The sequence below is a fragment of the Myxocyprinus asiaticus genome, chromosome 3 (genome assembly GCF_019703515.2).
Source record: "Myxocyprinus asiaticus isolate MX2 ecotype Aquarium Trade chromosome 3, UBuf_Myxa_2, whole genome shotgun sequence".
Lineage (NCBI taxonomy): Eukaryota > Metazoa > Chordata > Actinopteri > Cypriniformes > Catostomidae > Myxocyprinus > Myxocyprinus asiaticus.
In genome coordinates, this window is record NC_059346.1 from 17,594,447 (window position 1) to 17,620,910 (window position 26,464).

At 37.7% G+C, this 26,464-nt stretch overlaps 3 protein-coding genes across 3 annotated transcripts in view; 1 reads left to right on the plus strand and 2 right to left on the minus strand.

Annotated features, from left to right (window-relative positions):
* Window positions 1-6,988, minus strand: part of LOC127429199 (connector enhancer of kinase suppressor of ras 2-like) — a 79,447-nt gene extending 72,459 nt beyond the window's left edge. The window contains exon 1 of the mRNA XM_051678077.1: window positions 6,833-6,988. Coding sequence (XP_051534037.1) covers window positions 6,833-6,896 — 64 coding nt within the window. The 5' untranslated portion in view covers window positions 6,897-6,988. The remainder of the gene's footprint in view (window positions 1-6,832) is intronic.
* A 6,418-nt stretch (window positions 6,989-13,406) lies between these two features.
* Window positions 13,407-20,270, minus strand: LOC127429260 (uncharacterized). Its single transcript, XM_051678200.1, has 3 exons — window positions 19,758-20,270; window positions 19,055-19,223; window positions 13,407-15,300 (listed from the first exon to the last, which is right to left on the minus strand). The coding sequence occupies exons 2-3, from the start codon at window positions 19,212-19,214 to the stop codon at window positions 14,642-14,644; spliced, it is 819 nt and encodes a 272-aa protein (XP_051534160.1). The 5' UTR covers window positions 19,215-19,223; window positions 19,758-20,270; the 3' UTR covers window positions 13,407-14,641.
* Window positions 20,271-21,301: 1,031 nt separating this feature from the next.
* Window positions 21,302-25,607, plus strand: LOC127429300 (non-histone chromosomal protein HMG-14A-like). The gene is made up of 6 exons (XM_051678259.1): window positions 21,302-21,478; window positions 22,302-22,328; window positions 22,413-22,442; window positions 23,360-23,407; window positions 23,552-23,665; window positions 24,757-25,607. Exons 1-6 carry the CDS (start codon window positions 21,464-21,466, stop codon window positions 24,808-24,810), a joined length of 288 nt encoding a protein of 95 aa, XP_051534219.1. The 5' UTR covers window positions 21,302-21,463; the 3' UTR covers window positions 24,811-25,607.
* The last annotated feature ends 857 nt before the right edge of the window (window positions 25,608-26,464 follow it).

Here is a 26,464-nt window from a genome sequence, read left to right on the forward strand (position 1 = left end):
CTTTCGTGAGTGCATAAACTACAATCCCATGAAGCATTGTGAATGATGTCATTGAATAAAAAATGATGGGAATATATAAAACTATAAATTTAAGGTTGTTGATTATAATTATAGAAACAATATATTGTATTTTACTTTTATTTAAAAAATATTCCAATATGTACAAATATATACAGAGTTTAAGGGTAAAGGGAGACCAACATGATTATGTTTTTACAGTACGTCATGTTCTCTGATTGGTGGATCTTTCTCTGCTGTACCATGGGTAATGTAGTTGTTTACCATGAATTCCGCTATCAAACCCGATTTTTAAACAATGAAGTTGAAATAACACAAACAGATGGCTTCAACGGAAGCATATACCATCCATGAACAACCTTGTATCTTCTAAGTTATTATTAAAAAGTCTATGGGATAAATTAATAGGATTTTTACTTCCAATACCAGACTGTTATTTGTAGCTGAAAGCTTTATCGAATTAGCCCAAATGTTTAATTAATGTACATGCAAGGGACAAGGGATATTATTTTACAGTGTTACTGTACTGTTTAAGTTTTAATGTTTTTTTTGTTGTTGTTGTTTTTACCACAGGGAAGGAGTGTTCTTAAGTACAACGCATGCCTAAAGGCCCCATCGCTTTCATAAAATCACTGTAACCAATGAACTTGGCTTATCACTTTAATAAAATGCTGGCAACAGCAGTATGATTTAAGACACCAATGTATAATAAAGAGTTCAATTTATCACTGATAATTATCTGAATAAACAATTCTTCCACCAACTAAAATAGTTGAAGGGATAGTTCACCCAAAAATATAAATTGCATCTTAGTACAGGAATGGAAAGCCATAATTTGATTATAATTGTGTTTTATTGTAATAAACTAACATGTTGCATGACATGTTTCATTTACCTCCAACTCTTTTTCACAAACAGACAGAGACAGCCTGCCCTCATCTTCCCAATCATTGTTTCTGCCATATTTTCTTTTTTTCGTCTCTTCTTTTTTTTTCAGACAAAATCAGTAAGCTATACTGACAATTTTGTGCAGCGAGCTGATCGTAATAATTTATTTCTGGAAAAATCTAGTGATCACTCTAATTTCTCACGTGATTAAGCGTTGGGTTAGGGGCTCTGTTTGTCTTTGCTGGCAGTTTGGAGCTCCCACCCCTTTTTTGGAGCTCGGCCTTCAGCTATGTCCTTCCTGTCATTTATGGGTGGGATGGGTGTGACGGGTGGGACATGTCCCTACCAATTTTTGCCTTTGCCAATTTTGTCCCCACCACTTTTTGCAATAGCTTTCATCAGGTAAGTGTCTAATGCAATCTTCATTTATTAAATTAAAAGGTTATTTTAAGGCGGATTAGAACCCGAAACTACTTATACTAGAGGCGAAAACATTACCATGAAACCAATCAGTCATTCTGGCTAAAGCTTACTGATCCATGTATTTATCAACTGACTAACAAAATCCAAGTACTGACAGTGTTAGATATACAGATCAAGTCATTTAATTTATTATGTGAAGTATTTATTGGAGCACTTGAATTGGTCACCAAGAATGACTATTTATCAAAATATTATTTGACATTATCTGCACCTAACCTAATTAATATTCATACGTTTCGCATCACTGAATAAACCTGAATACACTAGCCTACACCAGCAAAAATAATTATAAGGGTTAGATCAGGTAGAAAAGGGTTAGAAATAGCTTCTTAATTAACAATGGCAACTTACTACATTGTGTTTGTAGTGAGCGATATGTACAGCGTGTGGGGTGAGGAATGATTGCAGTTTGGTGTTGTTTTATGCAAGGTGATCCATTTAAAATGAAAGGTGACTGGAGCGTTCTGTATTAATATGAGAGAGCCTGACCTTGAGAGCTTTATGAAGAAGAGGTATGGTTTGGGAGAGCAGAGCTCTCTCTACCACTGCTCTCAGTTTATTTGGGGTTTATTAAACTGAAGGCATTTATCAAATCAGGTGTTTTTGTCAATGTCTGAATCAACAAAGGAGAGTATGTTTGAACTGAGTTAATCTTCTAAACTGGCCAGACTTCTCTGATTTTGGGTTCACATTTACTCTCATCTCTAGATGACCTGATGACTGTAGGTATGCAATTCAGACTTTCTGAACATTTTGAAATCCAGGCTGTGTTTTAATTACCGTTAAGTAACTGCATTCAGTGTGTCTTAAATGACTTAAGTATTAGCTTGCTATATTAATTCGACAAATTGCAATAAAAATACAGGTGCTAAAGTATTGCTTCATAACAAGAAAAGGCTATAGTTGGAATGGAATACTAGTGTACTGCATACTGTGCTGTACAGATTGAATACTAAAAAATTTTTTTTAAAGTAGTATGTGAAACAGTATGCATTATGCAACGATAAACATTCTAAACATTAGTTGGCTATATTGTTTTCACATGACCTCATTATGTGCATGTTTAATTCAGCGAGTGGCATCCAGTAATCATCTAAAAACAGATTAAAATGTTTTTATTTTGGCATATTTGTGTATGTTCTAACTCTTGGCATTCCAATTAAATAATGAGTCAAGAAAAAGATGTTTAGATTGTGTATGATATTCCTTCTGGTTTATTCATCACACTGGAAATGGAAGGTCAAGTCTTGTGCTTTGCATTATGGCTACATTTCCCAACCAGGAGTTTGCGTATTGCATACTGAATATTCACATAATGTGCATTTTGTACATACTATGTATTGCAAAAATAGTGAGAGTAGTATGGTAAAATGTAAAAAGTGGTAACATGCAATTTTAAAGTGTAGTACACTGTAAAAAATTACATTTCATTTTATCCAGCTTATGGGTTTTTTTGAGACACAGATACTACGAAATGTGAATTACTTTGCATCCACATAATAACACATGGTAGACCAACAGTATTCCCCCAAATGTTGTCCCAACTAGCCTAACATAGTTGTCTGAACAAACCATTTCAAATTGAACAATGTTGCTGATTAGCGAGTTCCCAGTATGTATTGCAACATGAATAAATTATGCAGTTACTGTTATAGGCTTATTTGTTCGCTGTTTGCTGACTTTATTTATGCTGTTATTGTTGTTTTTTGTTGCCACTCTTAGTTAATTGTTGTGTGGTGATGTTAAGAGCTAATATTTTATCTTAATGAGGTTTGTTGATTGTCACTGTTATTGAGGTTTGTATGTTAAGGGTTGAGGTCTATTGTGTGTTTACGTAAAACAATTGTATGTATTGTCTTGCAAGACATACCTTTCTTCAGAGGCAAAGATTGCAGTTAACTTCATGTACAAAAACATTTAATACCATATATAAGATTGAAATGGTGGCAAAATGAAAGTTCTCATATTGCAAATTGATAGTTGGCTGAACAAGAAATGAGTAGTTCTCTCAACGAGAATCTTTGCATTTAGTGAACAAACAAATTTCAATTAACTAAGCAAAGCAATGTTACTGAGGACAATTATTAAGACAGTTGTTGATAGAACTCAAAAATTGTACTACATTATGTTATCATGATTTTTTAACTTTGCTCAACAATTTTTTTTTTTTTTTTACAGTGTATGTAATTCCAAACATAGCCAAAGTTTAAAGGCACTGGTGTAAACTCACTATTTACTTTTATTTTATATGCATTTTGTATTTATATTGCTGCTCTAGGGAGATGCTTTCTTACCAAAGAGACTTACAAGAAAGAGCACATTTATTGTGTTGGATTTTTTCAACAGGCAACTAAAACCCACCAGTCAAATATTAAAATAAAACCTCAAAGTGCTAAGAAGTGCACTGTACACCACTACAACTGCAGGGATACAAACAACAACAGGCTTGCAAATAAAACCAATAAGTCACTGATAAAGTTTTATTAGATGAAACAGGTGAGCCAGTGGCTTATAAAGTGTGCCCTCATTTTGATAACACAGAGAGCTGAAAATTAATGCTGTAAGTCAGAGAGGAGATATATGAGCAAAGAACTCTAGCAAGAACCCCGGCTGTGAGACAACATTCATGTGGTTGAAAATGTTCTCTCTGCTTTGTGGAACACAATTTGGAGGATTACAATTTCAGCTTCACCTTAACTATGGATGTAATCAAACATTCAAGATTGGGAGTAAAAATTGAGTCCCTCCTCAATGTCTATGGTAGTTACTGCCCTGACCTATATCTGTAATATACTGTAGCATACCATAGTTACAATGAAAATTTGACCCAGCCAGAACCATAATTCTAGTATTAACCCCAACCATAACGTTCCACTAAAATGCTGAACCAAACACATAGCCACAAGCTTGACACTCATATCCGGCCTAAGACCTTATCACATCCCAACCTGCATGATGATTTTTCAAACATAAGCAGTAAAGATCAAGTAAGGCGCTTAGCAGAGTTTTATATTACAAGATGCCTGTAATGTTAAAGGAGGCAGATCATTCTTACAGACACACACAGTGTATGCCACATCTCTGCACCAAGTCAAGTTTATTGTTGTTCTGCCAAGGACACAAAAATAATGAAATACACACACAACATCCATAGTACAACAGAAAAAATATCAATGACAGCTGCCCCAAGACAGCAAACAATAAATACAATGTAGTAAACAGTAAATGCAATTTAGTAGGCATGTCATAAAACATCAATATATAGATTATTAATCAGCACATTATTTTATCTATATATTTTTGAGGCATAGATATATTAACATTAACCAACATTTAAATTAGAAGCCTAATTTCCATGCTTTCCTATTCACTCAGTTGGGCTTCTGTTTAATGTCTGGTGTAATAGCATTGGGAGACCACAAGGGGGGGATATAACATTTACTGAAGCAGGTCGCATGGCACAGGTATCACAACACAGGATGGATATTTTAGAGCTCCATGCACAGGATGCATACACACAAAAGTTACGAAGGTTTTTGTACTTTTTCAAGAATGATAGTGACATTGATGAGTTTGCAGGTTGAATTGAATAGAAAACTATGTGAGTTACACCCTGTGCGCTGCAGATTTTTGAGAAGCCTCTGGAGACGGTGAACCCGCTGTGTATGTACCTTCATAGAAAATAATTATTTAGAATTTTAGAACGCGCCACATTCACACTTTACCAAAGTTATGTTGAGAAATATGTTTGAAAATACAAAGACAATTGTGCAATGAGTAGCCCTATTTATATCTGGAAAATCCCAATATATTCTGACAGTCACTGAGAAAATCTTCAGATTATAGATGCTTAAAAAAGGCATCGATCCCAAGTTTACAATTTAGTAAATAACACCATACAAAACAGCAAAACAATCACATTCAGTTATTTGCTTGTGCAGAATCTCTAAGAAAATCTGATGCTATGTTTGAAAATAGCAAGTATCAGTACCGGCAGACTGACCCATATGATCTCACATACACTTTGTAAGCAATAATTGTGAAAATAATCCACAAGCAGCTGGTTTACAGTTAGGTCTCCATCTGAGAAGGGAACAGAGATGTCCTGAAAATGGAAGCCATCATGCACAACCAGCCATGAAACCTAGTACTTTAAATCAGGCCTACATGACTAGTTCATTGGTGAAAATGTTTCAAAATGGAACACATTAAAACAATTCATAGCAGTGAAAGAGAGATTGATCAACAGTCTATGTGGAGCTAAAGCCTTCTCAGCTGTTTGAAGCAGATGAATGGACACAGGAGAGGTCTGAGTGGCATATAATGGGCTTAAGCCTACATGGGTCTATGAAAGCATTTCATTTAAGGTATTGCAATATGTCTGTTTAGGACATTTGTCTGTTTTTCTCCAGTGCACACTTGTCTGTTATTGGGTTAGTGGAAAATGCTACTGTATATGACCTTTGAAATGCTCATTGGGTAGAGATTAGGAGCAGCTGAATGTCATGTGCACTAATGCCCTTAAACTTCATTTTAGTTTAGGGCTGATCGTGCTGGTATTTTGGCCCTCTGTCTCTATACCATCGTTGCTCCATTATTTCAACTTATCAGCGTATCTGCACATGATCATCTCCACAAAATAGCGGAAAGGGTGCTGAAATCAGATACCGACTGTCATGACTTTTGGAGAATTTCGTCGAGCAGAAAAGGCCACTTTAACATGTCCCTGAGCTACAGCTCAGCTGCACGACGAAACACAAGGTCTGACTTTAACTGTCTGCAAGCGGCGTTCGTCCAATACTCTCTCTCTCTCTCTCTCTCTCTATGTGTGTGCGTGTGTGTGTGTGTGTGTGTGTGTGTGTGTGTGTCTTCCGGAGCGTTTGTTGGGGACTGTATGAGGCTCAACTGGTTTCCACAGATACCGTCACCCCTCTTCTGGTCCCTAGATTACGCGCATCCGCACCGCACCACAGCTGTCCATGGTGCTAGTTATCACTGCGCGAGACGGAGATGTTTATTCACTGAGGCTGGAAACAGCCAGTGTATACGTATGTATGTGTGTGTTTATTGACTGTGTGAAAGCACAGGGTCGTCCTTTGTGTCACAATAACCGTCTTTTTGCTCATCTACTTGCAAAACACGCGTTTGAGCGCGTGCGCGCGCACACATCCACATCACGCAGCCAAAGACACACGCACACCCCCTCTTGCGCGACGCGTGTAGCGCTGTGCGGATCACACTCACACACACACACACACACACACACACACCATGGTGCTCTGAGCAGAGTCACAAAATGGCACACAAGCGCGATCAATACCTCACTGCACGGCGTAGTCAGAGGCGCGAGAGGCGTATCAGTCCAGAGCCCGCATGCAACTAGACTGTTTCCGCTCCCCCATTCATGCAGAGAGAATGCGGGGAACAAATCGTGATTTTTTACCTTTCATCCAGTCCAGAACCTGCTTCGGAGGCCATTTGCTGATGGGTTCCATGACCAGCGCCATGGCTGGTGTGCGTTGATTTCCCGGTTGAATTGTTTATGGAGCGTACGTACCATCCGAACCCCGAGAAACAGAACTGCACCGTTAGATCAGATGGGCACATGTGATGCCGTTACACTGGGCGGCAGCGCGCGCGCAGCAAGAGCGTGGCCGTTGGATACATCCTCGCGGAGGACTGCGACGGTGAGATCCACGAGCGCGACTCTACCCCGCCCCCGCCCCCCTTCAGTTCTCTTGATCACCTCTCTCTCTCTCTCTCTTTCTCTCTCTCTCTCTCTCTCTCTCTCTCTCCCCCCAATTGTGTACCTGATTCTTTAGTCTACCAAGCGGAGATGCAGGAAAAAAAAATGTTTCGCGCCCCCCTCCCTCACGCGCTCGCAACGCTGCAGTATCACATGGGTCAGCGGTTCCGTGAGCGTGGGGACTGTTCTGTGACACCACCGATAAACACTGAACAGCTCCACTGGCTACGATACTGAGCGCTAGAAACAAACAAGTGCTTTGCAAAACGACTACTTGGTATGCGTATTTGTATCTCTCTCACACTCTATCTCTCTCGTATTTGTATCTCTCTCTCTCTCTCTCTCTCTCTCTCTCTCTCTCTCTCTCTCTCTCTCTCTCTCTCTCTCTCTCTCTCTCTCTCTAGGTTGGACCGCTTCGGGTCTGCACGAGCTCAAAACCTCTGTCCGCGTCTGAAAAATTTCTGCGCGCCCATTCACTTACGTCACCGCAGCCCAATTTCACTCATAGAGGAAAGTCGGAGTGAACCAATAGCTGTGAGAGAGAGAGAGAGAGAGAGAGAGAGAGAGAGAGAGGCAGGAGAACGCTCCATCTGGTATTATGGGTTGCCTCATGGTGCCAGGCTAAAGAGGCCGTTTAGATGCCCACAGAGCAGCTACAAGAGTGTGAAGTAGCCATGTTGGCACAGACAGCCCACGCTCACACACGCAGTTAGATCACACTTAACAGTTAATCCTGTTGATGATGCTGTGTGTTTGACTCCTGTGTACCAATGCCAGAGTATCAGCATGCACACAGACACACACACAGAGACGTCCACTCTCGTACACACACACCAACACACATTATTCCTCATGGCCCATTACCTGTCAGTACCTCCCTAAATGTACGTCAGAGAATAATAATAAGTAATAGACAGATAATGCGCTAAGATGTGTTTTAAGATGAGATTTAAAAATAGAGGAGATGTCACGGAGGCTCTGAGGTAGAGAGTTCCACAGTTTAGGTGCAACTACACTGAAAGATCTCCCACCAAAAGTGGATAGACGAAATCTGGGGATAGACAACAATTTGGAAACAGAAGAATGAAGAGTGTGTGCTGGTGTATATGGATGCAGCAGATACAGGTGCATCTCAATAAATTAGAATGTCGTGGAAAAGTTCATTTATTTCAGTAATTCAACTCAAATTGTGAAACTCGTGTATTAAATAAATTCAATGCACACAGACTGAAGTAGTTTAAGTCCTTGGTTCTTTTAATTGTGATGATTTTGGCACACATTTAACAAAAACCCACCAATTCACTATCTCAACAAATTAGAATATGGTGACATGCCAATCAGCTAATCAACTCAGAACACCTGCAAAGGTTTCCTGAGCCTTCAAAATGGTCTCTCAGTTTGGTTCACTAGGCTACACAATCATGGGGAAGACTGCTGATCTGACAGTTGTCCAGAAGACAATCATTGACACCCTTCACAAGGAGGGTAAGCCACAAGCCACATTGCCAAAGAAGCTGGCTGTTCACAGAGTGCTGTATCCAAGCATGTTAAGAGAAAGTTGAGTGGAAGGAAAAAGTGTGGAAGAAAAAGATGCACAACCAACCGAGAGAACCGCAGCCTTATGAGGATTGTCAAGCAAAATCGATTCAAGAATTTGGGTGAACTTCACAAGGAATGGACTGAGGCTGGGGTCAAGGCATCAAGAGCCACCACACACAGACGTGTTAAGGAATTTGGCTACAGTTGTCGTATTCCTCTTGTTAAGCCACTCCTGAACCACAGACAACGTCAGAGGCGTCTTACCTGGGCTGAGGAGAAGAAGAACTGGACTGTTGCCCAGTGGTCCAAAGTCCTCTTTTCAGATGAGAGCAAGTTTTGTATTTCATTTGGAAACCAAGGTCCTAGAGTCTGGAGGAAGGGTGGAGAAGTTGCTTGAAGTCCAGTGTTAAGTTTCCACAGTCTGTGATGATTTGGGGTGCAATGTCATCTGCTGGTGTTGGTCCATTGTGTTTTTTGAAAACCAAAGTCACTGCACCCGTTTACCAAGAAATTTTGGAGCACTTCATGCTTCCTTCTGCTGACCAGCTTTTTAAAGATGCTGATTTCATTTTCCAGCAGGATTTGGCACCTGCCCACACTGCCAAAAGCACCAAAAGTTGGTTAAATGACCATGGTGTTGGTGTGCTTGACTGGCCAGCAAACTCACCAGACCTGAACCCCATAGAGAATCAATGGGGTATTGTCAAGAGGAAAATGAGAAACAAGAGACCAAAAAATGCAGATGAGCTGAAGGCCACAGTCAAAGAAACCTGGGCTTCCATACCACCTCAGCAGTGCCACAAACTGATCACCTCCAAGCCACGCCGAATTGAGGCAGTAATTAAAGCAAAAGCAGCCCCTACCAAGTATTGAGTACATATACAGTAAATGAACATACATTCCAGAAGGCCAACAATTCACTAAAAATGTTTTTTTTATTGGTCTTATGATGTATTCTAATTTGTTGAGATAGTGAATTGGTGGGTTTTTGTTAAATGTGAGCCAAAATCATCACAATTAAAAGAACCAAAGACTTAAACTATTTCAGTCCGTGTGCACTGAATTTATTTAATACACGAGTTTCACAATTTGAGTTGAATTACTGAAATAAATGAACTTTTCCACGACATTCTAATTTATTGAGATGCATCTGTATAACAAGGTGCCAGATCACTGAGAGCTTTGTATGTCAGGAGAATAATTTTAAACTTAATACGGCTTGAGACAGGCAGCCAGTGAAGACTAAACAAGATGGGAGTAATGTGTGCAGAACACTTGGTGTTAGTGAGAACTCTAGCTGCAGAGTTTTGGATGTATTTTAATTGGGCAATAGTTTTAGCTGGTAGGCCAGTAAAGAGGCAGTTTCAGTAGTCAAGACGTGATGATATGAAAGCATGAACTAGTGATTCTGCATCCTTCAAACTGAGAATGGGGAGAAGCCCTTGATGTGGGTTTCAAAAGTAAGAGATGGGTCAAACGTGATTCCCAGATTCTTAATGGTTTTAGAAGGTTTGGTCAGATTTCCATCAATATTGACACAAAGGTCAATATTTCTTATAAGTGTTTGTGGCCCAGAAATCATGATCTCAATTTTGTCAGCATTGAATTTGAGGAAATTACTGTTTAACCACATTTTTACATCACTGATACAGGCAGTTAAGGAGCTGATGGCATGTGTTTCATCAAAACGTGCAGATGTATAAATCTGGGTGTCATCAGCATAGCAGTGATAACTGAGACCATGACGATGGATGATCTGGCCTAGTGGGAGAACATAAATTATGAACAGTAGTGGACCCAGTACAGAACCCTGGGGGATACCCTGAGTGAGAGGACCAGTAAGGGATGTGTTTTTCTTAATCGAGATGAAATATTGTCTGTTAGTGAGGTAGGAAGAAAACTAGGATAGAGCAGTGCCAGTAATACCAATATCTGAAAGTCGGGAAAGGAGTGTTTTGTGGCATACAGTGTCAAAAGCAGAGCTCAGGTCAAGCAAGATCAGAATACTGAGAAATCCAGAGTCAGCAGAGAGGAGGAGATCATTAATAACCTTCAAGAGAGCAGTTTCTGTGCTGTGGAATATGCGAAAACCAGATTGGAAAGGGTAATAGAGATTTTTAGCTGCAAGATGTGATTGTAACTGGGAGGCTACAACTTTTTCCAGAAGTTTAGATATAAAAGGCAGGTTAGAAACAGGACGATAGTTGCAGAGGGAAGATGGATCTAAGTTGGGACCTTTAAGGACTGGTGTAACAGCGGCAATTTTAAGATCAGTTAGAACAATGGCAGATGCAAGAGATGTGTTTATCATATGCGAAATAGGTGCTGAATGACTGACACACAGTGATTAAGAACAAAATAGAGAGAAAGAGATAAAACATCGGAGTAATATGTAACAATTGAAGTTTCACATCGCTGGTTTAACGATGGACAGTGTGACATAACCCTTCATGGTAACATTGGCCCGTTCCCAAAAGCTCCCAGCAGAAGGTGACAACATAAAACAAGATAGACAGACAGACAGACAGACAGACAGATAGATAGAGAGAGAGACAGAGAGAGAGAGAGAGAGAGAGAGAGAGAAAGAGGGAGGAAAAAGGACAAATAGAAAGAACCAGATAGAAATATTGTATTGATATGGCAATATTGTAAAAACAGTCATTCATATAAAGCTTGATTGAATTTGATAGAAATAAAGATAGAGTGGCCTAAAGCATATTAAAAGAGACAGATAGAAATAGAGATTTGATAGAAGAGCAGCCTAAAGCATGTTAAAGCCTTCTGTTGGTGGCTCAGATTTTAATTTTGACAATTAGAATTTGAACCGATTTGTGATCATCCGCTGTGTGAAAACCGTAAGTCCGATCAGTTAGAAAATATAGAGCACACTATTCGAGATCAGTCTAAATGTCTGTGCCAAGTTTGGTGCATGTAGCTTGAAAGCTCTAGGAGGAGTTAGTGTTAGAAATTTTAGTCTCAGAAGAATAATAATAATACTAGATAGGTACATTTCCTGAAGAAAATGTGAGTGGTGCTTGCCGTGGCAAAATTTGTCACCATGATGTCCCACCAAATGCCCCAAATTGAAAGAGGCCAACCCCATGACAGTAGGATGTTCTGAGTAAATTACCCAACCCGGAAGTCTCTATGATATACTGATGCAGAGATATGTGTTTTTCTAATCAGTTGCTTGGGTAACCCCATCTGGTTGCTAGGCAGTTGGCAGGGTGATACTCAAAAGGCTCCTTGCCAGCCTGAGTCAAATGAGCCAACTCGTAAGTGTCTACGATGTTCTGGTGCAGATATGTGTTTTGTTACTTGCTTGATAGGGTAACTCCATCTGGTTGCTAGGCAGTTACCAGGGTGATACTTAAAAGGCTCCTTGCTAGACTGAATCAAATGAGCCAAACAGGAAGTTTCTACGATGTTCTGGTGCAGAGATACTGATATAAGCGATTTTGAATGGAAGTCAATGGGGTTTGGTTGCTAGGGTGCTCTAAATGGTTGCTAGGGTGTGGATAAGTAGTTTTCATGATGATACTTAAAGACTGATTGCTCACCCAAGTAAAACAGCAGTTTCCATGATGATATTTGAAGAAGATACTTGATATCCCTCTCAGCCATTTTCAATGGAGGTCTATGCAGGTGGTTGCTAGGGTGCCGTAAATGGTTGCAGGGGCATGGCTATTCCATTTCCAAGGTGATACGTAAAGACTGATTGGTAGCCCGAGTGAAATGAGCACGCCCCATGTCTCTACGACATTCTAATTGGGACATATGATCCGACAAATTTCTTGCATTGATTTGTCATAGTAGGGGAAAAAATTTAGACAGTTTTTTGCCTCCCAGGGGTGCACCTTACCCCCCATTCCCTTAGAAAAGTCAAAGCACAGGTGACTTTAATAGGCCGGTCGTTTTGACACCTCATTTGTGGGTCTACGACAAATGGTGCGGGTCAACTTAGGTGCTTTGCAACCACTAATAATAATAATAATAAGTATGTGAGATAATAACAGTGATGCTTTGCTTCACAAGCACCACTAATAATAATAATAATAATAATAATAATAATTATAAGTATGTGAGATTATAATAGTGATGCTTTGCTTCACAAGCACCACTAATAATATATAATAATAATAATCATAAGTATGTGAGATTATAATGGTGATGCTTTGCAAACACCACTAATAATAATAATAATAATAATAATAATAATAATAATAAATAGTTTGTGAGATTATAATAGTAATGCTTTGCTTTGCAAGCACCATTAATAATAATAAGTATGTGAGATTAAAATAGTGATGCTTTACTTCACAAGCACCACTAATAATATTAATAATAAGTATGTGAGATAATAATAGTGATGATTTGCTTCACAAGCACCACTAATAATAATAATAATAAAAATAATAATAATAATAAGTATGTTAGATTATAATAGTGACGCTTTGCTTTGCAAGCACCACTAATAATAATTAGTATGTGAGATTATAATAGTGATGCTATAATAGCGGCTCTTTCAAGCCAACCTAATAATGTTAAGTTTAAATAGTATATCAGTAGGTTGGCTTTTTCAAGCCAACCTAATAATAATAATAAGTTTAAATGGTAGATCAGTAGGTTCTATCAGTTTTCGGTCTGTGCCTGGGTGTAACGTCTCAAAGTGATCAGCAGGTGGCAGGATTTAATAACAATTAACCTATCTCACATTAAAGTAACTCATGTTGGAAACTCGATTGCTTTACCACAACAAAACAATTTAATAAAAAATAAATCGAGATATAAATTAATTATGGAAAACATGTATCGAAATGAGGACATAAGCTAGTGACATTTCAATTTCACTGCACACATGTCATTATCATTATCATTACAAGGAAAGTGAAAGCTTCATTCAGCAGCAGGACTGAGGGAGACACAGGTCAAGTGGTTGGCTCTACTTTAGAAGGAAGTGGTAACATTTATAAATGTCACAAAACAGTCTACATATGACAGCATGACTTGGTTCCTCTTCTTCTAATATACATTGTGCTATTAATGCTTATGAAACATTACAAAACATATGAAAGAGGATGAGAGGATAGGGAGATGAGTAAAGAGAGAAAAAAAGAGGGAGATTTCAGTTTACAAACGTATGCATGATATGCATTATATCGTCATAAATACTTCAAAGGAAAAATAGCAGTTACAGTATTTTGGCACATGTAATTTTTCCATTTTAACTGCCTTGTACACTTCCATTCTAAGTACCTCATTTAACAATGATTTTTGCTCCAAGAAAACTGAGGGACAAGTCAAATTATTTTATGTTGTAATAAAGATTATGCCACAAATGCTGTCAATATAGCTTACCCTGTATTTACTATTTAAAGGGATAGTTCTCCCAAAAATGAAAATTCTCGCATCATTTACTCACCCTCGTGCCATCCCAGATGTGTTTTACTTTCCTTCTTCTGCAGAACACAAATTAAGATTTTTAAAAGATTTTCTCAGCTCTGTTGGTCCATACAATGCAAGTGAATGGTGACCAAAACTTTGAAGGTTTAAAAGCACAAAAAGGCAGCATAAAATTAATCCATAAGACTCCAGTGGTTAAATCCATATCTTCAAAAGTTATATGATATGTGTGGGTGAGAAACAGATCAATATTTAAGTCCTTTTTTACTATCAATCTCCACCTTCACTTTTACATTATTCTTCTTTTGTTTTTGGCAATTCGCATTCTTCGTGCACCTACTGGAGCTTCAACATTTTGGTACCCATTCACTTGCATTGTGAGGACCTACAGAGCGGAAATATTCTTCTAAAAATCTTCATTTGTGTTCAGCAGAAGAAAGACATACACATCAGGGATAACATGTGGCTGAGTAAATGATGAGAGAATTTTCATTTATGGGTGAATTATTCCTTTAAATACTTGTGTGGGTGTTAGAGTGAGGATTTCATGATGAGTATGTCTGTTTATGAGGTTGGCTCCTCAGCTTCTGAGATTCGTAGCACAGGTGAGCTGAAGTGGGAGGTGGCTGGAGCTGAACAAGTGCTCAAGTATCGCACAACGTAACTGGATGAAGAATCCAGCACCTCTTCTTGATTGGCTCTCTGTTCACTGGGTACAGTCAGGCTGGTGGGCCCCAGTGCTGGCATGACATCAGTGCCAAGCAATGATGATCCACAGCATGCCATGTTTTGCATGTGCTGGCAAAACACCTCCAGCATTTGGACCTCCAAATAACCATTCAACATGGAGTTGGTGAGCCTTCTCTCCCAGCTAGGACCCTGACCGCTATCTATGACAAAATAACCTTCATCGTGCTGGGTCACAACCTCTGCCTGTTGACCCTGCGCCAGGGAGGGCTCCAGTGAGCTCAGGTCTTGAGACTGCAGCAGTGGCCCGTTGTCCTGTGAGCTGAGCAGGGCTGGGTTATGAGGACTCCAATGCTCCAGCCGGTCACCTGCAAGTCGGAGGTCTGGATAGTCCTTGTAGAAGCTGGGACAACACCAGGAGCAATACAGTGTCATGCCCAAGTGATCCTCACCGCTACAGCTGAGAATGGGCATAGCGTTGCTGGGTGCTGATGCCCGACATGGCCTTGGCTTTTCTAGGCCTTCAGGCCTGCCAGCTGACAGGAAGAGAAAATGTATGAGGTATGAGTATAACCACCCTCATCTCAAAACACTATTTTAACAAAATTTAATAATAATGTAACAATAACTTTTTATAGCATCTTTTAGCAATTTAGCACAAAGTGCTTCACAAAACATAAAAATCAAAACACACTCAGTAAAACAAAAGATAAAAATGTACAAAGTAGTAAAAGCAAGTTTATACAAATTAGTTATTAAACGAGACATAAAAACAGACACAGATTCAGCAGATCTAATGTCCCAGGGCAGGCGGCTTCATAATCGTGGGGCCTTCACTACAAATGCTCTATCACCTTTAGTTTTGTATCTTGTCCTTGGAACAGTTCATGACAAGATGATCTAAGAGGTCTAACTGTTTCATAAGGTCTTAAAAGTTCTGCTAAATAATCTGCCACCAACCCATGTAATGCCTTATATGTAATTAATAAAATCTTATAATCAAACCTAAAATGAATTGGTAACCAATGCAAAGAAGCTAAAACTGGAGTAATATGATTAAAAGACCTAATTTGTGTAAAAAGTCTAGCTGAAGCATTTTGCACTGATTGTAGCCATGCTAATTTGCATTGATTTCAAGTTGAAAACTGCAATACATAATAATCTAGACAAGACGAAATAAAAGCATGAATAAACTTCTCTGTATCCCTAAAACTGAAAACCTGTCTCACCATGGAAATCCTGAATATTTGGGACCACTTGATTAAATGCCAACTCAATCTGACTTTTTTTTTTTTTTTTTAATCATGACTGATTATAACAACCTCTATTTTATCCTAATTTAACTGCAGAAAATTACAAGACATCCAATTTTTTTATATCTGCTATACACTCTTGAAGAACATTTAAAATAGACATATTATTGGGATTCAAAGACAAATATAACTGTAGGTCATTTGCATAGCAATGAAAATTTAAGTTGTATTTTTGAATCACAGAACCAAGAGGTAACATATACAGAAAACAAAATTGGCCCTAACAGGTATCCTTGTGGAACACCACAATCTATTGTTGAAGAGGAGGACATCTCATCTTCAACAGATACTACAAATTTCCTTTTCGACAAATAGGAAACAAACAAGTCTAAAGCCACCCCAGATATTTCCACCCATCTCTTTAATGTATCAATTAAAACTGAAAGATCAACTGTAAAAGCAACACTAAAATGGAGCACTCTCCAATAAGTCATTGGTAACTCTAAGAAAGGCATTTTCTGTACTATGGTTTTCTCCAAAACCTGATGCCCCTCTACAGTGCATGAGTAAATCCCAGCTCCCTCCTATCCCAGCTTAGTATGCAGGGACATCTATAAGTAAGCCTATAAGTAGGTTAATTTTCTTGAAAACTGTAAACACTGTCTCTGTGGTGCTATAAAAATTCTTGTTTGTTTGAGTGGCCCATCCAGCCCTACACAAATACACTGACAAAACCAATGGTGTTTTTTTATTTTATTTTTTTATTTTTTTTGAAGTAGCAAAAACCTCGCGATAATTTTTTTAGTGTAAAGTGCGTGAGATGTGTTAGTTTAAGGACAATACTCGCCATAGGATAATTTACTTGCTGGTAACCATTTGCTTTTAATTTGACATGGAAGAAAAGAAATGAAACAAAAACTTCAGTTGACAAGAGCTGGATGTTCTTGTTGAGGAAATTACTGCAAGGAAAAAGTTCTCCTTGGGAAGCTTGATAATAATATCACGTCGGAAAATAAGAGGCGTGTAAATGGGAAAAGGTGGCGGAGGCTGTCTCCCCTGTGCCCAACTCCGATAGGGATGTGGATGGGGGGTGAAAAAGAAAGTCTCAGCTTTCTAATGTTATAATTATTATGTTTCTATGAACTCTAAAGATCACGGAGAGAGCAGCGCATCCGTTTGAATTAGCATGATTGGTCACCACATTAAGAAGCTTCAAAACAACATTTATTGTTTGAATTTGGTGATCACATTTACATGGTTAACCAGCTGAAAATAAAAATATAATTAAACACAAAACAGTCAAAAAAGTTTTTTGGTCTAAAATGACATTTCTACGTAAACAGCCCACTGCGACTTCAGACTCAACATGAAAAACCCAGTAAATTCATTAAACATCTTACCTTTTAGAATTTAAGACAACTGTGAGGTTATCCTAACTTTAATATGTTATTTACGACGATATTTAAGAAAAAGATTTTCAAGAATTTGAATGCTTCTTAAGTTTTTTGTTAAGAACAATCTTAAGAAAAAACATAAGAACTTTCTTAAGAAGTTTATTCAGGAATACAATAATTCTTATCTTTTTTTCTTAAATTACAAATTAAGAAGAAAATGGTAGTTAAGAAGAAATTTCTTCTTAAGAATGTTTTGTGAATCCAGCCCCTGGACTTTTTGCGTATTCAGAAACCTGTTTAAAAACAATGTTTCTTTTTACAATTCCATTTGGTATCGCAGAAATTACACACTTCAGCTTTAAAAGCTAATCATAAAAGAGCCTCTTTTGCATTGTCATAGCTCTGAATCAACCATCCTAAATGGAAATTCCTAAAATGGACTTTTACAGAATATAACTTCCTTACAACATCACTTTACTAAAAATTACAAAACACTGTGCAGTGGCCGTTATTAACAGGCTGTTAGAACTCTAAAAACTTTGTATTTTACACAACATTTCTGTTATACACAACTCCACATTATTACCACTCCACATAATTATAAATTTTTACTTCTCTTCTTTATTACTATTGTACATTTCTCTACACCCCTACACTGAAAACCCTAATAAGTTAACTTTACTCAATTGATTGAGTTAACTCATTCCCTCAATTGAATTGAATAATGGCATCTCCAAAACTTGTGTAATTAAGTTCACTTAATTTGGTGATCATATAGAATTAAGTTAAGGTAAGTACATGCAAGTACACTTAACTCAGATTTTCTGTTAATAAGTTGATTAAAATTTAGGTCATACAATAGCACAGTTTAAATGAAGAAGATTATGACTTATTCAATGTCAGAAATGTATAGACACCTGTACTTCAGTTGCACATGCACAAAGAGAACAGAAATGGTGTTAACTGGATCTAACTTGACCAAAGGTGATACAGATCACCCTAATGGTGAAATCATTCGAAACAACGTTTTGCAACAAAACAACATAAATAATACTACAAAAGAGCTAAAACCATTATTCATTCTTAAAAACAATGATTTAAATTAAAGCGCAAGGCATTGTGGGTATTCCCCATAGCCTCAATTTTGTACTCAATAGTTTGAGTTATTAACACTCAAAATATTTAGTCTGTGGATTTTTAAGAAAAATAAGTTCAAGGAAAATAGATATTAGTTATGAGTCCAAAATTTGACAATTCAAGTAATGTTGAGTTAAGACAACTTGATTTTTCCATTAAGACAACATTTTGTGTATGCAGGTTTATAGTGTACTATGCAGAAACTGTTAATTATAGTAGTTCTATACAACTCTACATTAGAAGTACTCTTCTCAATTTAACACCTGCACTTAAAACTGTCTGCGGGCTGTATTTCTCACCATGACACTTCCTTCCTGAATTTTAGTTTCTACATACTGTTTATTGACTGCTCCCAGAACCTGGGGCACAGTCAACCCCTATTATTGACGGATAGATAGATGTATTTCTTCACGGTTCAAATAAAATCCATCAGACCATTCAATGAATGTTACTTCTAGGTCTACCACAACTTCATCTAAATAACCCAGAATTCCCTGGTCTCTCACCTCTCACATTTTGTGGTGTCAGTGTTGATCTGGCAGTGATGCTCATCTTGCTTGGGTTGGGACTGGCCGTGGAGGTGTCTGAGTGTATGTGAGCTGCTCCATCACAATTTGTGGCATCTTCTGTGCAGTTCAGAATATGAAGGAATGGTTCTCCAAGCATGATAACCCCCTATGCACACACACAGACCCCTCACACGTCTCAGTAAATGTATCCAATAACAACATTTACCCTAGAAATAGTTCTGAACATGAATCAAATACAAGACCCAAATTCAAGGATACAAAAAGTATTCACATAAACAATCAAACAGAAGAGTGTAAAATTTTACAAAATAAAAGTGAAACAACATGGAGAGAAATCAAACTGAAATGAGGAATAGAAAATTACAAAATCCATGCATCAACTGTCTGTACTTCCTTCCTTAATAAATTGACAGAAACATTAAGATTGCAACACTGATCACCAGCAGATCCCAAATGGTTAAAAGGTACAACTTTATGTAAATTGAATGAGTTCAAGAATTTAGATCACTCTAATTTTATCAATGTAATCACATCAATCAAATACCCAAACTCAATAGTTCAAAAAACTTTAAACAACTAGGCATAACCATTACCAAACAGAGCTGATAAAACAGTAATATATGAATAACTACCAGCATTTTTCTGTTTAGGAAAAGGGAAAAGAAAGAAAGACCCTTACCAGCTCTTTTATAGTAGAATGCCTGTTTGTATGGTTTCTGAAACAGAAATCTTAAGAGTGAAAGTATATGTCTCTTAACATGCAAAGTTGTATCACTCTACGATCTGATAATCCTTTCATCTATCTATCTATCTATCTATCTATCTATCTATCTATCTATCTATCGCTGAAAATGTTGTCTCAGGCTTCTGACATCTCTGGTCTGGATAAAAACAAAGGAAGTAAGCACAGTTATAGATTTGCACAAACACACCCACTTACACAGATTGGTCTCAGCTTAAATAAACCAGAAGTAAGAAAATTCTTTTGATTTATCTTTTTTATTACAAACCAGCACATGCGTCCACTTCACACACTGATTATTTTAAATGTTTCATTATATTCCCACTTCAGCATGTTTTCATAGACAGAGCTCATTACAAAGGCTAGCAGACAAATCTGTCCAGCTGCTTCAAAATTCGAGTCAGCCATAATTATTGAGCTTCACAGATGCACAAATATGCTGTTGTTAAAGGGATAGTTCACCCAAAAATGAAAATTCTCTCATAATTTACTCACCCTCATAACATTCCAGATGTGTATGACTTTTTTCTTCTGCTGAACACAAAGAAAGATTTTAGAAGAATATTTCAGCTCTGTAGCTCCTAACAATGCAAGTGAATAGTGACCAAACCTTTCTAGCTCTAAAAGCACATAAAGATGCTGCCTTTAAAAGTAATCCAGAAGACTGCAGTGGTTAAATCCAAATCTTGAGAAGTGATACGATTAAGCGTGGGTGAGAAACCGATCAATATTTAAGTCCTTTTTTACTATAAATTCTTCTCCCTGTAAGTGGCGATATGCACAAAGAATGGTAACCGCCAAAAACAAAATAAGAAGAATGTGGAAGTGTAAGTAAAAATGGAGATTTATAGTAAAAAGGAATTAAATATTGATCTTTTTCCTCACCCCCACTTATCATATCGCTTCTCCAGACATGGATTTGACCACTGGGGTCATATAGATTACTTTTATGCTGCTTTTATATGCTTTTTGGACTTTCAAAGTTCTGGCCACCATTCACTTGCATTGTATGGACCTACAGAGCTGAGATATTCTTCTAAAAATCTTCATTTGTGTTCTGAAGAAGTAAAGCCATACACATCTGGGATGGCATGAGGGTGAGTAAATGAGAGAATTTTCCTTTAGGGCTGAACTATCCCTTTAAGGCGGCAAGCACAGGAATTATGGAGGAACTTTATCTCTGGGCCGTTCTAAACATTATCTATTACCTTTCACTAAAATTTTATCAAACATGGAATACAATACTGTGTCCCGGCACTTTACTAGCAAAGAATATTTGTCGCCGACCTCAATCAAAGCAAGCCAAATATTTTAACCTGCTTGGAGGAAAATGTTACAGGAAGGTTTGTCATTGTATTTTACACCTTCTTTAGCACTCAGGATTTCGCGCGTAAAAGCACAGCGGAGGTAAGAATCTGGCTCTTCTGTGGTTGATCCAGGTGCCCGCTGATTGGTCAAACGCGACATCAATCATAGCATAGCCGCGCCCCCACCCTCCCATTCAACCACTGGCTCTAATGTAGCCCTGTGTTTACTACAGAATTAGTATATAGCGGACGACAGTCTCCTGAACTGTGAACTCCGAATCACAAAAGATAACCTGTTAGTTTTGCATAAAAGAAGAAAAATATCCCAAAATCAACATGCCCAAGAGAAAGGTATGTAGAAAAGCCGAGCGCGGCATACGGCTACACTTTTGCCCTTACTAATCAGTCGTGAAAGCCCTCGAGACAACGTTATTTAAATAAAAATCCAGGCGACTTCTTTAAAAAAAATCGTTGTTAATTTTAGGATTTTTCCCGCCGAATCGCGGCGTTTTTGTCGACGGTAGAGCGGTTAGCGGGAGGGTTTTAGTGGAGCAGCGCTGTGCTGAGGCTCGGCTTGATCTCATGCCCGTGCAGCCGCAGCCATGCTGCCCTCTGTCTCTCCATCTCCAACACCATAACCGACACGAAAACCGACGATTATAAGCGCGAACGTGACTCAACCACCGTCGAATTGGGATTAAAAAATAGGGGGATAACTCTAATTTTCTGAACGTTGATGATTTCACGAAAAGGCGGTCGCGTTACTAAACAATTTTAAAGCATTTTCTTTGTTCGCCGTGGAAGGTGAGTGTTATGACGCCTACTTGCCGCCAGGTGGCAGCGCTGAGACGGGATAATCTCGCGCACCTCCTCCCTATTCAAATTTGTGGACCTATGTCGTGAAATACCTCCGTGAAAAAATACATAAATAAAAAAATTGCCGCACCTTCCTGCGCTCCCGTTTACTGACAGATAAACTGTACGCAGATATATGTCGTTCCTCCGCTCAAAGGTCGATTAAGCTGTACTAAAGCTAAATAAAAAGGACAACACTTGTTACTCATGTTTACAGAACATCACAGCCCAAAGTTAGTTGCTCTTTTTTGTTTCCCCGCCCTTTATGTGCATAAAATTGTAGATCAAAATCTAACATATTTGTTGTGTTGATATACAGGGAACTGATGGCGAAGTCCAGGAGGAGGTAAGAAAAGAAAAATTAAAATATGTGAAAATAATTTTGAGTTGTTTAAAATAAGTACAAATGCGCTTTTTTTGTTCTTTCTAGCCTCAGAGAAGGTCTGCTAGACTATCAGCGGTATGTCTCCTTTTTCCCCTCTTATAAAACATTTTATAAGCTGTTTAGTGTTACAGTACATTTAGTATTAGATGTTTAGTAAAAATGCGTTTTTCAGAAAACACATTCATTTAAATATGATGAGCATTATGTATAACTAATTTAGATTTTACATGCATTTTCTTAGGTGGTATGTTCATCATTAAAAGGGATAGTTCACCCAAAAATAAAAATGATCTCATCATTTACTCACCCTCATGCCATCCCAGATGTGTATGAATTTCTTTCTTCAGCAGAACACAAATGAAAATTTTCAGAAGATGTAGGTCCATACAATGCAAGTGAATGGTTATCAGACATTTGAAGCTCCAAAAATCACATAAGGAAACATGAAAGTTATCCATATCTTCAGATATGGTACACCCATGATAGGTGTGGGTGAGAGACAGTTCAAAATGTAAGTTCTTTTTTTTTTTTTTTTTTTTACTCTAAATCTCCACTTTCACTTTTACATCTGAAAGCCACATGTGGTGCCCGTTTAGGTTAACTTTCACATCTGAAAGTGGGAGTGGAGATTTATTTTAAAAAAGGACTTAAATTTTGTTCTGTTTCTCACCCACACCTATCATATCGCTTCTGAAGATGTGGATTCTACCACTGGAGTCAAATTGATTACATTTATGTTTCCTTTATGTGATTTTTGGAGCCACAAAGGTTTGATCACCATTCACTTACATCATAAAAACCTACAGAGCTGAAATATTCTTCTAAAAATATTTGTGATCTGCCAAAGAAAGTCACACACATCTAGGATGGCATGAGGGTGAGTAGATGAGAGAATTTTCATTTTTGGGTGAACTATCCCTTTAATTAAATAGCCATTTTCTAAACAAACAGTCAGTTACGCATGAATCAATTTTTATTTTATTTCTTTCCAGAAACCAGCGACTCCAAAACCTGAACCCAAACCCAAAAAAACTCCCAAGGTACCTATTGTAATTACACTTTCATAAACATACATCTGGACTGACACTCATGACACAGTTGCTTGTCTCCATGATGTAGTGCGTGGTCTCTTATGTAGTTCTCTATATTCATTCTCTTGCTCTGTCTTTTCCTCTGTCTGACAGAAAGAGAAGGAAGTGAATGATAAAAAGGAGGAGAAGAAGGCGAAGGGCAAGGCAAAGCCTGAGGAATCCAAGGAGGAGAACCAGTCAGAAAATGGGGTGACCAAGACCAATGAGGTATTTATACACCCATTCTTTACATCAAATCAGTTTGACCATCCGTCACACAAACATACACACTTTGTTGGAACCAGAGGGTAAATTAAGATGAATTGTGGGCTAGTCCTTCAGATTAAGAAGTGTCAGTCACAAAGATGAAATTAGTCTTTTTTTTTTCTTTCTTTTTTTTTTTTTTTTAAGTCTAGCTATAGATCTGTTCAGGTTTTAGTCTAAAAACCCAGAAGAGAATTCACAATGGGTTCCCTCAGGATTCTCCTATGGGTTTTTATAATGGAGTTATTCAACTTATGAGTAAAATAAGGTCTGTGGTAAATATTACTTGATGATACGAGGACATTTTGTTCTACAACATAAAATACACACTTTCATACCTCAAACGTGAATTTTGAAGCCATATTGAATTGCATAATTTGCATAATTGCGGCTTCAAAATTCACATTTGAGGTATGAAAGTGTGTAATTTATGTTGTAGAACAAAATGTCCTCGTATCAAGTAATATTTACCACAGACCTTATTTTACTCATAAGTTGAATAACTCCATTATAAAAACCCATAGGAGAATCCTGAGGGAACACGTTGTGAATTCTCTTCTTGGTTTTAGACTAAAACCTGAATAGTTCTATAGCTAGACTTAAAAAAAAAAAAAAAAAAAAAAAAAAGATTCATCTCATCTTTGTGACTGATACTTCTTAATCTGAAGGACTAGCCCACGAATTAGACTTCCAGGTTCGCCTACAAATTGACATCACGGCTGAACAGCTCTATAGAAGACAGCCTCAATGATATGATTCGTTCAGTTTAGATAATTTCAGTCAGACTGTGACTCATGAGTTTGTCTTGAATGGAAACTCTGTTGCACAAAAATACAAATGTTTGTGTCAGCTTTTGAAAACTTCAAGATAACATTGCATAACTACTTTGTAACATAAAAATGTATTCCCCAAATCTCTCTAAACAAAGACACTGATAGTCTACACTAAAGAGAATCTCCAACCTTCACCTCCCTCCTCTGTCAGTGAAGAAAGATTCTGATTGGTACGAAGTGCTCCTTGTGGATCCTTATTGGTTTGCCACTTTCATTACACAGATTGAGAAGCCCGAAGATGCGGCAGAGCCTGAGGAGGACCCGAAGACAGAGTAGCACCACGCCTGTCCATCCATCCGTCTGTCTATCCATTCTTCCCCTTCTATCCCCGTTCCTCTCTCTTTCCTTCTCCAACTCTCTCAACAACCTTCTCTCTGCCCATCACCACCAGAAAAATATTTTTATCAGCAAATTTGTAAATACTGGTTCAAGTTTTTAGCACAAAAAACAAAGCTGACTAATGAGTCCTGTGTTCGGCTGCGGCTGTATCAGGTGTCTACAACACGAGAGGTCTGAAAAAAGGTGGCATCTTTCTTTCGTCTTGTTGTTTTTCCTTTTAAAGTACTTTTTTTTTTTTTTTTACAGATGGCCTGTAGTTAATTTTTGGAATGAATGGTGCTGTGGTCTGCTCTCAGTCTATATGTCCAATAGTGCTCGTGATGTTGTTCTGGAGTCTGTGACACTTCTGTACGGGGGGTTGTGTTTATTTTGTTATTTTAAACATAATGGATTGTCTTTAAGAATGAGGAATGAATTAAACAAATGTCAAGGTAAAATTAGAGAACAACAAATGACAAACTGCTTACATTCCTGGTTCAGCATTAGATGGTGATTCCTGGCTTTTTAAGAATCATACCACCTTTGCAGTTTAAGTCATATGGTAACTGGGCTTAGTTAGGAGGCCAAAAAACCCTTCTGTTGTTTTAGAGGACTTTTTTTAAATAATGGTAATCAAAGAAAAAAAATCAATTGTTTCGAGTTTTTTTTAACTGAAAATTCATCTGTGAATAATAAGTGTCCCCTATAATGCTCTCAGTCTCAATAAATTTCCATCATTGGAGTTTTCCTCAAAATGTCTGCTGTGGTCTTTCTCATTGATTTCGTTGATTCATTAGTTATGTTTGGCACATATATGCTGGAGAAAAAAAAAAAAACTTTCCATATTAAACAATGTATTGGGGTTGAAATAAGAATGCTGATCTATAAATTATTAATTTTCATACAGTGGTAAATGTAGGGGATCCAAGATATGTTCTCTTACTCTGTGGGTCATAAAAGAATTTCACCACTGTTCCATACAGCAGTTTAATCCTAACACAGGGATGCAAACTGCTCACCTTTTGGCTTTTTTTTTTTTTTTTTAAAGTTAATTTTGCCCAAATTGTATGATGAACTTTTATGCTTTTTACTTATTACTTGAAAGTGGCCCTTTAAGCTTAAACCCTAAAGGGATATTTCACCCAAAAATGAAAATGCATTAATCATTTACTCACCCTCATGCCATCCCAGATGTAAATGACTTAATTTCTTCTGCTGAACACAATCAAAGATTTTTAGAAGAATATTCCAGCTCTTTAGGTCCATACAATGCAAGTGAATGGTGGCCAGAACTTTGAAGGTCCAAAAAGCACATAAACGCAGCATAAAAATAATCCATATAATTCCAGTGGTTCAATATATGTGTTGCAATTACTCTGGGTGAGAAACAGATCAAAATTGTATAGTTTTTTTTTAACTATAAATCTCCACTTTCAGAATGTGAAAGTGGAGATTTATAGTCAAAAAAGACTTAAATATTTATCTATTTCTCATCCACACCTATTATATCGCTTCTGAAGGTATGGATTTAACCACTGGAGTCATATGGATTACTTTTATGCTGCCTTTATTATATTTTTAGAGCTCGAATGGTCTGGTCATCATTCACTTG